At 39.2% G+C, this 14,158-nt stretch overlaps 1 protein-coding gene across 9 annotated transcripts in view; it reads right to left on the bottom strand.

The window, feature by feature from the left end:
* The window catches only part of sbf1 (SET binding factor 1), a 59,778-nt gene that overhangs the window by 15,479 nt on the left and 30,141 nt on the right, over positions 1–14,158 (bottom strand). For 3 of the 9 annotated variants that reach the window (XM_028043398.1, XM_028043403.1, XM_028043404.1), the window contains 15 exons: positions 13,825–13,854; positions 11,920–12,025; positions 11,459–11,591; positions 10,868–10,976; positions 10,220–10,333; positions 4,440–4,517; positions 3,891–4,004; positions 3,669–3,797; positions 2,895–2,993; positions 2,570–2,777; positions 2,216–2,328; positions 1,372–1,521; positions 1,106–1,174; positions 725–886; positions 347–615 (listed from right to left, as the gene is read on the bottom strand). In XM_028043398.1, coding sequence (XP_027899199.1) covers positions 347–615; positions 725–886; positions 1,106–1,174; positions 1,372–1,521; positions 2,216–2,328; positions 2,570–2,777; positions 2,895–2,993; positions 3,669–3,797; positions 3,891–4,004; positions 4,440–4,517; positions 10,220–10,333; positions 10,868–10,976; positions 11,459–11,591; positions 11,920–12,025; positions 13,825–13,854 — 1,883 coding nt within the window. The remainder of the gene's footprint in view (positions 1–346; positions 616–724; positions 887–1,105; positions 1,175–1,371; positions 1,522–2,215; positions 2,329–2,569; positions 2,778–2,894; positions 2,994–3,668; positions 3,798–3,890; positions 4,005–4,439; positions 4,518–10,219; positions 10,334–10,867; positions 10,977–11,458; positions 11,592–11,919; positions 12,026–13,824; positions 13,855–14,158) is intronic. The other 6 variants (XM_028043402.1, XM_028043405.1, XM_028043399.1 and 3 more) reach the window with 5 other exon arrangements.

Raw genomic sequence — 14,158 nt, 5'->3', positions numbered from 1 at the left:
GATAACATGAACCCGATTTAAACTTCTGTTACATCAGGGGTGGGCAATCCTGGTCCTCGAGGGCCGGTGTCCTGCAACTCTGATCCAACACTCTTGAATCCAATAGCTGAATCACCTCCTAAGTGCAGTCAAGTTCTCCAGAGTCCTGCTAATGACCTCATTATTTGACTCAGGTATGTTGAAGTAGAGATACATCTAAAAGTTGCAGGAGACCAGCCCTCGCGGCCTGGAGTTACCCACCCCTGTGTTACATTCTAACCTACAAACCACCAAGTCTTGAAGAGTGGTTCGCATCATTACTCTGACCCCTGGTGGTTGAGATGAGGATGTGCCTCCCTCTGGTTACCTGTTGGTGACATAGCTGTTGCTGACGCTCTCCACGTCTCCGAGGCCAGAACTCCTCAGCAGCCGGTTCTTGCTGGTGTCCAGTGGCAGCAGGAGGTAGCTCATCCTGTTAGCGTAATGGATGGCCTGGCTGAACACCGTGCTCTCTTCCTTCTGCACGCGCTCCATCTGCATCTCTTTGCTGAGGGTTGGCCACAGACGGTTTTGCTCAGCCGCGAGCTCCAAGGCGCTGATTTCCCTTCTGTTGCTTGACCCGTCCTGTTGGTCCTGCTGATGGATCAACAAATATGAGAGAAACAGATGAGCTGGTAACCAGAAGCCAAATTTGACCAATGCTAAATGCTCTCAGTCATATGGAGAGTGGAAAGTAGGTGCTCACTGAGTTGCTCACCTGGTTTCCATCATCTGTCTCCATGTACAGAGCTTTGATGTGGTTCTGAACGTCACTGTAGAACATGGCCTCCCAAAACTGCATGGTAGTCCACACCATGTGTTCTTGTACACAGCTGTAGGCAAACTGAGTGATGCCTGCACCCAGTTTCTGTCCAGTAAAAAACAGACTCTTGAGAACAAGCCAAGAAGCTTTAATCCAGATTAAACAATATAGAGTTCACATTCTGAGTGGCTCTCATCTAAAGTTCCTCCCACTGAGTGAAGAAAGGAAAACCTACAGTATCTCACTGTTTTCTTAGAGCTTTATGGATTTAAGACTTGAATACATATAATGAAGTGACTTTCTTAATACTAGTTTGAAACTTACTCTGCAGAAGGCAGTGACAAGAGGAAGCAGAGTGGCTGCAATACCATGTTCATCCATATGTGAACAGTCCTGCATTGAAAGATAAATAACTTTTAATTTGTTGTTTACAATGAATACAAAAGTTCACTAAGATTTTATGACAGACATTTCAAAACCTAGTTGGTTTTATATGAGCATCAGAGACAGACAGCGAAAACTTCATGCGACATTAACAGCAGAGCGTTAGTGCTGATGTTCTGAGGTGTGTTGCACATGTGCAGGCTCACCTGTAAAGTGCAGTTCATCATGCGAACGATGTAGTCAAACTGCTGGTCGTCCAGCACAGCTCGGTTCTGGAGAACATGTTGATTTAGCTCCTGGGTCAGACAGACCCGTGCTGTGCGACCCTTTAATGCCCGCAGCACAGCTGGCATCAGCTGGACCATGGAGAGAGACAATCACAATACACTTCACACACGCATGATCTGCTGTGACATGGCCATTTTAGGTCAAATGCTAATGTTGAATTCACATTGTTATTAACATCAACATTCTTTTATGTTATAGTTTATATTAGGTCAATACCTTTTAAATGTTACAATTTCTGTTTGCCCAGAAGATGGCACTATTTTGCCCCTTATGAAATCATGCAGCTTCTAAACCAGAGACACTCATTAGCATCTTACCTTTAGCTAAGGAGAAAAAGTTCTAGACTGTGGCTCAGTGATTCAGTCCTTTTTTCAGATGAAAGTAAATTTTCCATTGAAAAGAGCCCTGACCAAGTATGGAATGCTTGTCCAAGAACATACTATTCTGTTGTCCCACATTCATGTTTTAAAATATGTTTATAATTGGTCTTATGAGTACTCAAGATTTTCTGAGAGGAATTAAATTACTGAAGTGAATTCACTGTTCAATAACATACAAAGGCTTATAAATCCAAATTTCAGCCTTTGTATTATACAAACAGGAAATTTTTTCTGCTCACTGCACAACCAGACGCAAAAAAAAATTCCCTTTAGCATTATATCATTTAGAAAAAAAAAAGAATTTATTCCTGTTTTCGTTCCCTAAGTTTGGAGTTTAGAAACGCTGTAGTACCATCTTGCAGACATCGTGAGTCTCACTCACCTTCTTGGCCTCCAGCATCTTGTTGTCAAAGATGTAAGTGATGCAGTTCCTGACCACCTCCAGCCTGCGAGCGCTGTTAGCCATCACATTACCGTTCCTGTCAACAATGTCTCCTGAGGGGAAATAGCAGTTATTCATCAACATCATGACTCTCTTGCTAAAATTAAAACGCTTAGACAAAGGTCTAAGTTGCATAAAGATAAATACACATCTGTATTTTTAGACTTTTAACACAAGGCTTATATTCCCATTGTGAAATACACATCTTCAAATCCTCCTGGGTGACTTCAATTTGCACGTTACCATCAGGTTCCTCTTTGTGTTTTAGTCTTCAGGAATAGAGGTTGTGCTCACCCAGAGGAGGCCCAGACGGCACCATGCTCTTGAGCTCTGCTTTGACAACAGGTGGTGAACTCTTGAGCTTGGCAACAGCATGATCGATGAAGAGCTGCACTGCAACATCATCCAGAACAGGAAACGGAGTCCGACTCTGGTCCGTACTCTGGCTGGTTTCTGATGGCCTCTGGACTTTGTGCATTGCAACTGCGGGGTAGGGATTCTCCTGAAAAGACGTCAAGTAAAAGTGAAGGCTAACTCTAACCCTAACTGAACAAAGCAGAAGATGGCAGAGTACTTGGATGATTGGAATGTGAATGCCCTGAAATAATGGAGATCATACATTTTTAAAAAGTTGCTCTGCCAGCTCTTTGACATGATTCATGACTTTGTGTGGGCAGGCTTCTTCTTGTCGTATTCGCTCCACGTGATTGGCAACAAGCTGTGGAGAAAAAAGAAGATTTAAACATCTGCATTGTATCAAAGCTATATAACTAACAGAGAAATACATAGCAAAATAATAGAACCCCCTGAATAAAACGGCTAAGAATGCAGAGTAGCTGTTTTTGTTAAGGTTAAAAAGTTAAACCTGAACCTTTTTTTAAGGTTTTGTTGGCTCCAGTGGATTTTATTAACAGCTCTCAGACAGGAAAGTGGGTTGAGAGAGAGGGAAGACCTGCGACCAAGGTCATGGGGTCAAGACTGAAACCCGTGACAGCAGCATCAAAGGCTAAAGCCTCCATACATGGCTTTAACCCTGCGCAACCGCCTCACCCTCAGCACATTTTTAATGAAATAGTTAGTCAATTAATCCATGCAACTCATATTTACATGCATGTAAGTTATTAATTCAGCAGAAAACTTATTCATTGCAGTAATTCAGCTTAAAAAACATAATATTCTAGTTATCAGAGAAACTAAAATTTTCCATGTTTATGGAAATGATTGAAATCAAAATGCTTCATAATAGCATTGTTGCTGTAATGAATCTCTTTCTTCTCTCTTTTTTTATTTAACTACTGATATAAACTTCACAACACTTAGTTTTTAAGAAATGAATGTCAGCAGGAGTCTTTATTTAGCTAGCAAGTCTTCATATTTGTGCAGAAAGACTCACATCATCGAACAGATCGGTGGCTCTGTACGGTGGGCCCCTCTCTGATACAAAGCCTGCGAATGCCATCCCGTCCAACACCTTCATCAGGAAGTCATCCTCTGTCAGGGATCTCTGACCCAGGAAGGCCGCCTGCCCCAGTAAAAGGAAGACGCACTTTTGTTTTTTTTACAACTAAAAGCAAAGGCCTCTCCCTCTCCCCATTAAAACAATGCATTTCTGTACCTTATGGAAGCGGATTACAGGTTCTGGGTGAATTCGGATGATATGTAAACACCAGCGATAACCTTGGAAAAGTCGAGCAAAGAGCCAGAGGAAGACGGCTCGGATTTCCTTATCCTGAAACACATCCACAGTTCAGCTCAGTTTATTTATAGGGCGCTCATAAGCCATGTTACAAAACAATTAAACAATGTATGTTCAGAAATATATAGTAGCAGGGTAACAATCCATTCAATCCAATCCCATACAACTAAATTTAAAGTAAGTTACACACATTCTAATTAGAATCCAGGTACAAAACAAATCAATTTATTGTTCTAAATGGTTAAAAGTCCCAACCATTTGAAAGGAATCACTGACTTAGCATGAATCGACACTCTAAATGAGCATGAAGTGACAGTGCATGGTGTCCATGATTTTAAAATTAAAATAATTTTTAATTATTTAAAATTAGATTTTCAGAGGCTTTTAAAGCAGATTTAAAAGTCAGTCCAAGTGTTCTTTCGGGGTGTGTGGAGTGTGTATAAAGGTCTACATTCACATTTTTCTTACCTGGATCTTTAGTGCAGAAGGATTCATGGACTGTGGGGGAAACGCCTGATCTGAAAATTCCAACTCCGGATCCAAAACCTGCAACAATTTTACAAACCTGTCAAAAATTATGCACAATCACATCTCCCCTTCCGCTTTGCTTACTCGTGTGCTTTCCCTATTTTAGACGGTCCTTCCAAAGAGCAAAACAACTAAAAACACTGAGCCTCCCGCCAAAGACACCCACTGTAAAATGTGATGGCGGCAGCATCTTGCTGTTTTTTGTCAGTAGGGACGGGGATAGGAAGATGGATGGAGCTGGAGAAAAACCCAAGAGAGGTGGTAATATAGTTGAGAGTGCAGCAGAAGTTCAAACAGAGTTAGTTTATACCAATTATGTTAAAGGTTGAAAAGAAAACTTAATATTTTTTTTAGGTTTTTCTGAAGGCAGAGCTCCGATTTCTTGTCATTTTCATTTTTGACCTATGATCAGTTTTGGTATTTACTTTTAGAGGAAACCTGTTCACTATTAAGCTGAAGTGAGATGGCTCATGCGGTAACATTGTTGTTGTGCTGCCCAAATATGTGCCTGTTCAAAATCAGTGAAGATTGAATCATCTACACCAGTTGCCATTCTTAGAAAATGTAAAATGTGACCAATGTGACCTCTCCTCTGGATATCAGCTGGATTTTCTGTGCTTAAATACAGGCAGGTGTGTTGCTGCCTTTGCAACTTATTGAAATTGTGATTTTCTTTTTATTAAAAGTGATTTCGTTAAAAAAAAGGTCTAATATATCATGACAGCATGCGGGTAGGAATGTGCGTTTATGTTATTGTAATATTCAGCATTTTATGAAACATTCATCTCAACAATCCAAAGCAAAGTCTCAGATGTGATAAAATTGAATAAACAATGCAGAATGCCAGTAAACCTTTATGAATTTCCGCTTATTTCAGAAGGATTTGTTCTTTTTTGTTTGTTGTGGAAGGAAACCGGGAAATGTTTCCTCAATTAGTGACAGAGGTCAGTGTGATTACACAGAAACCCTGAAGTAGCACATTTCATTTCACTTAGGCCCAGTGACTCGGGCTGTCTCCCAGATGCCTGACATATTATGCCTTAAAATGAGCCCAAATAGAAACTCTGGGCTCCACACAACGTGTTGTTGTCCTTCTTTTTGACTTAAAACCCAGAGACTGTTGTGCTACTTTTCTGCAACAGTAAATGAGAAACCCCTGTGTTTTCAGCCAGGAGTTCATTGACCAAACAGTGACAAGAGAACCAGAATCAGATCAGGAGCTTGTGCTGCGGTTATTTTATTATTTAAATCGACTTGCTGGGATGAATTACCTCTGATGTAGATCCAGTTCATTGTTTGCCAGCAACCTTAAAACAGCACTTAATGCTAATTTTCCTGTTATGGTCTTGTGTCACCTGCCTTGTGTTCTGTAAAACTGAACATACCACTGAATGTAGTCAGAAAACCTGTAAAAGGGCAAATTATGGACAACAGCCTAACTGAGCGTTTCCCAGATAAATATTCTAAAAATATCCTTTCTCTATGCAGTTGCGGGTTGTAAAATACACTACAAAGTGAGTTAAAATGCCTAAGCCTAAAACTAAAAACTCTCTGCTGTACAACAACAAATTACAAAAGATGAAGGAATGAATGAAAAATGAACGGCTAGCCTCTGGAATTCAGAAGCATCTGTGGTGGCTAACGACAACTGATCTACAAACTATTTTCCAACAACTCAGAGAATCACGTCGAGAGAATAGAAGTGATTTTAGAAGTTAAAGAGGAACTAGAAAACAAATGGAAGAATGGACAAAGCAGAAAGCAATATTTTGAAAGCAGAGAAATATATTTAGCACAATGAAGTAAAGAACAATGTGAAGCAAAACAGGTTGAGTTGGGGAGCAGACTGAGATGGGTGAACATACGGCGCAATGGCTCTGCAGAAGGCTGAGGACCACTCTTCCTCTCTCTCACCCTTCATAGAAAAGATTGTCTCTGAAAACCTTCATAGACAAATTGGACATTCTGACATAATTTCACCTGGTTATTGAGAGAGCTCACCGTTCACTGGGACCAGAAGCTCCACCTGATGCCCCCCACCACGTTTAATAACAGTCAAATTTGCCACATTTGAAGTCAAGGATGCAGTATTAAAACGAGCTTGGCAAAAGGAAAGCTTCATGCTGGCAGTGATTGGAGTAATAGACCATGATTATGCCCCATATGTGTTAAAATGGTGATGTGAATACGCTGAAGCAGTTCCTCAGAGAAAAGGAGATAAATTCCAGACCCCATTCCCAGCCAAGTTGAGGGTATTTTATGAGAACACCACGTGTCTACAACTCTGCAGCTATAGCAACAAAAACATGGTGAGTTGAGGCTTCAAAGCCACCATCATCCAACCATCTACATTGTGAGATAACAAGATCAAGAGTGCTATGTGGACCAAGTCAGTAAAGATGGAAAAGAGCATTCAAAGGACGAAACATGGGATGGATGTAAGAAGAGGCTGGACGCTTTTAGAAGCCTTGTGCCAGAAGCCCATTAAAATGCTGTCTACATCGTTTTAAACTGTGTGATTGTGAGTGTGAGTGGGAATAAAAATAGCAATGGGTATTTTGTTCCATATAACACAGTAGGAGTGTAACAGGTAAACCTTTTATTAATGCAAACTCGACTAAAAACCCACCTGTTTGGAATTGTATTTGAAACGTAATCAATTACAAATTTATTGATGGAACCTGACTTAATGTCGTGTTTTGATTGTTGATTCTATGTTGCATTGCGTTTCTGTGTTTGATATGATGTAAAGCACTTTGAAATGCCTTGCTGCTGAAATGTGCTATACAAATAAAATTTGATTTGATTTGATTTGATTTAGAAGGGAACAAGTAAAACCATAAAGAAAAAACACTACCTGGTAAATGGAACGTCACAACCAGGTAATGCCACCAGAGGGCCCTTCACAACCACAGAGCGGTGATGCTTCACCCTCAGTCACTCATTAACTATTACACCATTAAGGTAGTTGATAAGACCAAAGGAAAGGAAGTCTTCTTTAACTGGACTTGTGTTAGTTTCATTTACAAAGTGAAAATGTTCAGACTATTAATTGTTGCTATATGTTTGAGTATCCAAAAGGTTTTCCTTTTATTTGTTCTGGATATATGGTAATCTCTAACTCCTGACTTTATCAGTACCAATAAGAATCACAAGCTAAAATGTAAAAGGAGTTCTTAATCCAACAAAAAGGGCTAAAATACTAGGCGAAATGAAAAATAAAAGACAGGAGTAAAATTCCTTCATGAAACTCACCTCTCTGAGACAGAGCATAATAAACTTAAAAGAATCGAGGTCTTCAGTGCATCACATGAATCAGGTTGTAGAAGGAGGGTAACATTTGAGAAGATCCTTGAATGACTACAAGGCCAAAGAATGCAGATACAATGTAGTGATTGGCAGACTAGAGGGGCAGGAAATGATCTTTAACAACGTGTATGTAATTTTGATAACTTATTTGGTTACCCACGTTAAATAATACCAAGTTTGTGTTTTTGGATAAACACTTTGAACAGGTTCAGTACAGAAGTGGAAGTCAATCAATAAATTGGAGAAAATTAAATTTGTCCTTTTTGCCCACTTCTCCAGCAAAAGACAAAGCGAGACAGAGAACCCCCCCCCCCAACACACACACACACACACACACTGATGTTATGTACGGAGGATCTGAATGCATCTTGGTGTGCATGGCCCATCCACTCCACCAGTACTAACGACAGTTGTGAAACATCCTGTTAAAAACCTGATCATACTGACAGGAGCTGTTGCTGCCAGTGAATGGTAGTTTCAATGTGAGAAAGAGAATATGTTTTCAATACTGATATAGTTAATACTTGTACAGAGCACTGTGCTTCATTTATTAACAACATTTCAAAATATCCAGATCCAGTTGTTCCTCTTTGATGATTTCATTCTAAGATTTTTTGTGGTTAACTGTTAACTGATTATTATAACAGGAAAAAATATATACTGAGAGAAAACATATGGAATCATATTTTAACAAAGAAGCAAGATTATTTTGGGAGCTCAACTTCTTTGACTGTGCCACTTTCTTTGAAAATGGGAGCTGAATTCCTCCTGCCCCCCAAAAAACACCTTAAATGTCTCAGTTATGGCTGAGATAATGCCATAACGCCATACGTTAATGTTTTACCGCAACAGAATTAGCAAACTGCCAGCAGGTTCTGTTATTCAAGAAAAAAACCCTGAAAAAAATAGGAAGTAAATATTTTTATTATGGGGGTATAATTAAAGTCTGTGCAGATGTACAGCACGTGAGCTGGCTGACTAAATATGCAATAAAACTAGTGCTCACACATGGAATTATATGAATAACAAAGATGATACATTTCTTCAATTATTCCTGGTAATCCTTTGGTCTACACAAAACCAAGATCATAAAAATCATTTCCAGCATCACGCTGGAGGGACTTCCTGCATTATATAGCCTCAGAGTGTAAATGCAATGACTAACAACAAATTCAGTATTTGTTATCAAAAACACACACAATCATTTCCAAGAAGAGGAAGAAATAATGTAATGTGTAAATATCAATAAGGAAGCTGGGAAATCATCTGTGTACAGACTGTAAGAGCTTTTCTCAGAATGGGCTGTCACTGGGATACTGGAAACAACCCAACAGCTTTATATGAGCTGGGTGGTCAAACCGCCTCTAATGAAGAGAACAGGGCAGCACAGACATAATAAAAGTTTAAGAAAATATTATACTGTAATATAGAAATAGAGTGTCAGCAGAGGTGGCAATATCAAAGCTCTAACATGAACAGTAGTTATAAAAGATATATAAACAAAAACAAATCAAAATAATGATGCAGATGGAGTTTAACATTGTAGGCTTAAAAAATGAAGCAAAAAATATTTTATTACCTGGATGAGTAATTGGAAATAACTTCTAAAAACATAAGCAATTTCTATCATTTTTTTTTAACAATACTTGCATTACGGCATTCTAGATTTTTGCAAAATCAGTTTAATAATAAGACATGTAGAATGAGCAGTTCTACAGATAACTGAGTGTTGTTTCAAATTCCGATCAATTCAAAAATTATTTATTGATCCTAAAGGGAAACTACATGTTGTAACTCAAATTATTCAAGATTCTTTAAGGCGTTAATGTAGATGGTGATGGCTGAAGGATCTCCTGTAACAGTCTGTATTAAGAAGCCTCTGACTGAAGACACTTTGTTTTTCTTTGACAGTCTCATGAAAAGGATGCTCAGGGTTCTATACCTGCATGTGTTAGTAATTTCTAATATTTCTCACCACTCTTAGCACTTGAATGTTATTAATTAATTAATTAACTAATTAATTAATTATTGTAACAATTACTAGTTTGGTCCCACACTAATGCAGAATGATATTCCATTCCTCAACCAGCAAGTGTTGGAAATCAGTCCATGTGGTTGTGTTAATCATTTCAAATATGATACCATTTTAGGGGAAAAAATGGTTTTCTGACAGTATAAGTTATTAGAAGAAGTGTGTGGTTTCTTTCACTGTTGCAACAATGAAAATAAAGGATTTAAATGGCTTTAAAAGATGTCACAGAAGGAAGAACTCAGTGAGGACTTTCCAGCAGTGCTGTGTAGCTGATAACTTAGTGAAGACTTCCCACAACCCATTCCTGAGATTTCCCTACATTTACCGGTGTGTTGTGTAATGGTGTGGTTGTGAGGCTGGTTGTGTTTGCAGTTCTTACCATGGAGAGGGCAGTCTGGGTCTGCTGCAGCAGAGGTTCAGGCAGCAGAGAGATGTGGACACATTCAGGGATAGTAACGGTGCCTCCATCCAGGTCAGCGATGATTACGTCCAACTGAAGGCACACAAGTACGTATCATATATCACCGATAAACAGTGCAGCATCAGATGATAAACCGGACTAATAGACATTAAGTTGTTTCTGTCGGCTGCTGTCCATTACGACATCAGACATTAAACAACAACAACAACTCCACATTGAGACAGAACGGTTGCAGAGCTGATAACCTCTGGTCTACACTGACAAGCGATCAGAGAGCAATCTGTGGGCTGAGATAAGGACTCAACTCACACTTTTAACATAACTGATCATTCCATTTTCAACAAGTCACAATCAGACAAAAGATTATTATTTTTAGTACTCTGAAGATTAACTTATGAAGGCTGAAAACACACAATTTTATTACATTTATAAATCTTAAAGGCAGCAATCAGTCAGGCTCTAGACTGGAACTCTAGACTGGAATTATAATATTAATTGTTCTGAGATCATAGATCTCTGTAGCCGTTTGTCAACACAAACATTTCCTTAACACCAGTGAGTTGCTTTAGTTATATAGTTTTATGTTTTGCAGTGATAAAAACTCACCAGTTCCTGTGTCTCAGAGCGAAAGAAGGAATTGACACCAATGATGAAGGGGGTGGGAGTGCTCAGGACCTCCAGCAGCTTCCCGGGTAAAATGGGAACATAAGTAAAACTAAGAAAACCAGAAAAAAAAAAGTTTAATGTGAACATAATCACAAACAAGCTGAGCACGACTACAGCAGCAGAGCAAAGTTAACAGCTGGATCAACTGTTTTGTACAAAAACACCATTTGAGTTAGAGCGTTCTCCATCTCAAACTTAGAGACTGATGTGAACAGGGTCAGCAAGTTTAAATAAGCCTAACCTAACATATAAATATACATTTTACTTATGATTTCTACTGTAGCTTCTCACATAATTTCCAATAATCTCTGGATTTCCAGACCCTAAATATACTCCCTAAATTGACTTTTTAAAATTACACATCTCCACGTTGGAAGGTGTTTTAAGGATCTCAGTTGTTCTCATCAATAAAAAAAAAAATAGTTTGAATGTGGAGCGGAAGTACAAGCAGCAGAAAATATTTGTCCCTCTAGATACACACGTTGGTGCGAACAGGGCTTTTGCTTCCAAAGCATCAGAGTGGAAGGTCACCTGTATTTGAGGGGGAACATGATGGCCAGCAGGCCTCGGCAGGCGTCGGTCAGTCTCTGGTAGCTGCTGGACAGAAACAGGATCTTGTGCTCCGTCAGAGCAGCACAGAACAGGTACAACACGTTGACTATACCTGAGAGGAAAAACACACTAACCATTATGACAGGCCATTTGCGGAGAAAGACTAGGTTTCACACACACACGAAAAAGATATACAGTTGTCAAGCCATCTAACCAATTAACAGACACTAATGTAGAAAACAACAGTGTACTAAAAAGCGCTGAAATCAACCAAGCTAACTCCACATAGGAACACTGGCGTGGTGCAGTTCAACCCAACAGGCACCAAAATCGTAAAGCTAAAATTGTAATCTGTTAATATCTTATAAAACAAATTTTAAAATGAATGAATTCATTGTTTATTTCTACAAGCTATAAAAACATGGGATCAGAGTCCATACCAAGCTGCCTAAAGAGCTGGGCCACGCTGCTGCCGCTGACAGGAAGAGCATCATTGATGGGAGTCTGGATAACTTGTCGGTCGCCAGCGCCTAATGTTATTGTCCTCTACAGATAAGGAGAGATAAAAAAATAAATTAGAATAAATTAAAGAAAAAAAAATAAAACAAATGCGACTCAAAAAAATCATGATTCAGTGCGGAGGTTTGATCAGAGTTGTGTGCATCCAGAAAACAGCGTGAGTCTGAGAGAGAGATGGAGAATCACCGAAGCTCAGCAGGAACATGACAAATTAAACCCAAGCCATTCCAGCTGATCAGGTGCATGAGGCTGCAAAAGAGTCCATGCCAGTAACCTTACAGGAAAACACCAGCAGCACCATAACAAAAGGTTTCCACGGACAATGGAGGTAAAAAAGCCACTGCAGCCCTCATGCTCTATGAACTGTCCACTGCAGTCTAACGGGTAAGAGGGAATGATCAGACTGACTACATACATCAGTCAGGCCAACAACATTCTGCAAAAACTATTTTTAACTTTTTAATAAATAGCAGATATTTCTGTGCTTTATGTAGAAGGTTTCAGTTCTATATGCCAGTTACCAGATCATTAATAAACAACATCAAGCAAGAAGTGAACAGTAAAAGGCTTAAGATGAGATTATCTAACGGAGTTTATCTCAGTGATGTGGTTTAGGACAATATTCATATATTGAGCAGAGAAGAAGTTCCAAAAGGCCCAGGATGGTTTGGCTCAGGAGGCCAAACAGAGAAAAGTGCAGCCACATCCCATGCTCTCTACAACAGCAGTGATCATGTCAGTTGACTCAGATTAGCCATTCAGTCCTGTGGGCCAACATCTGATCATCAGGTGTACAAAATGTTTTTTTGGACAAATAGAAGCACCTAATGTGCTGCTTCTTCTTCATCTGTATTAATACACCTACATGTCATAGTTGTAAACTAATAGTGAATTGAAATTCCATCCTTGATAAATCAGAGCATCTCAAAAAGTTAATCTAGTTCAGTAATTCATGAAAAAATGAAACTGGTCTGATGGATTTATTACACAAAGTGACTTAATTCAATAATTTATTCCTGTTAATCTTTGTGATTATGGCTTACAGCTAATGAAAACCCAGATTGTAGCTTTTAAGAAAAAAAATTAAAAATAACAAAGACCAACATTAGGACTATAGTTTGTGTGAGCTTGATTAGTCAACAGCCCTACAGAGAAAACGGCTGTCAAGAGGGACAAACACCAGAGACCTGAGGGCCAACACAGAGCCACAGCATGATGGCCTCCATGGCACGCCGCACCAATGCAGTAACATCTGCTAACGGCACCCTGACCATCTGCTGGGTGAATATACTGTACATACTGAAGAGTGGACAGCATATACACAATTATTAGAATAATATCAGCTAATTTCTGAGAAAATGAATTAAAGTTTAACTGTAAGCCAAAGTCGTCAAACAGAACAGAAAAGAAAGCTTGAACTATACCACTGTGTGTAAGGAATCTATTCTATTCAACTAAATAAATTCACATTTCACTTCAAATTAGCTGATCTACAACTAAGTACTAATCTGGAGCCTGTGCTTGACTTTACTGAGGAAAATGGAATTGGTTTCATGTTCTTGGTCAAATTGTTGCTGAGTGATACTTCAGCTTCCACTGTCTTTATGATTTGCATCAAAATCACATAACAATTTTGAAACATCTCCAAAATCTAGGATCAGCTTTTGTTATAGATGAGATCAGGTGTTGTTCACAGACAGAAAGCATCTCAATTAATCCACCTAAAGCAACAGGTGTGCATTGATAGACTGAAGGAAGTGGGCAGGGAAATAAAAAGAAGCTGATTGGTAGAGAGAGGATGAGGATATGAAGTCAGGCTGGCGTACCAAACTGTTCTCTCTCTCCTCTGGACCCGGCTGCACACGCATTCAACACACACACACGCACGCACACACACACAGCAGGATAAGACATGTTAGAGGTGACTGCAAAAGGTAGTCATGTATCAGCATGGCAAAACATATAGGCTGAACAAACATCATCATACCTTTGTAAAATGGGTGAAAATAGAACATTCGGGGACACACATGCAAAACAAATATTTGGCATTTTGGCAGCACAAAAACAACAATAAAAATAATAAATGGTTCCATTAAAAATCAAAATATACATAAGAATAATAGGGCAAATACTTTTCACACAGGGTCAAGTTGTTTTGAA

Source organism: Xiphophorus couchianus, chromosome 17 (genome assembly GCF_001444195.1).
Source record: "Xiphophorus couchianus chromosome 17, X_couchianus-1.0, whole genome shotgun sequence".
NCBI lineage: Eukaryota > Metazoa > Chordata > Actinopteri > Cyprinodontiformes > Poeciliidae > Xiphophorus > Xiphophorus couchianus.
The sequence above is the reverse complement of the archived record's forward strand: the minus strand, read 5'-3'. Positions and strand labels throughout refer to the sequence as shown.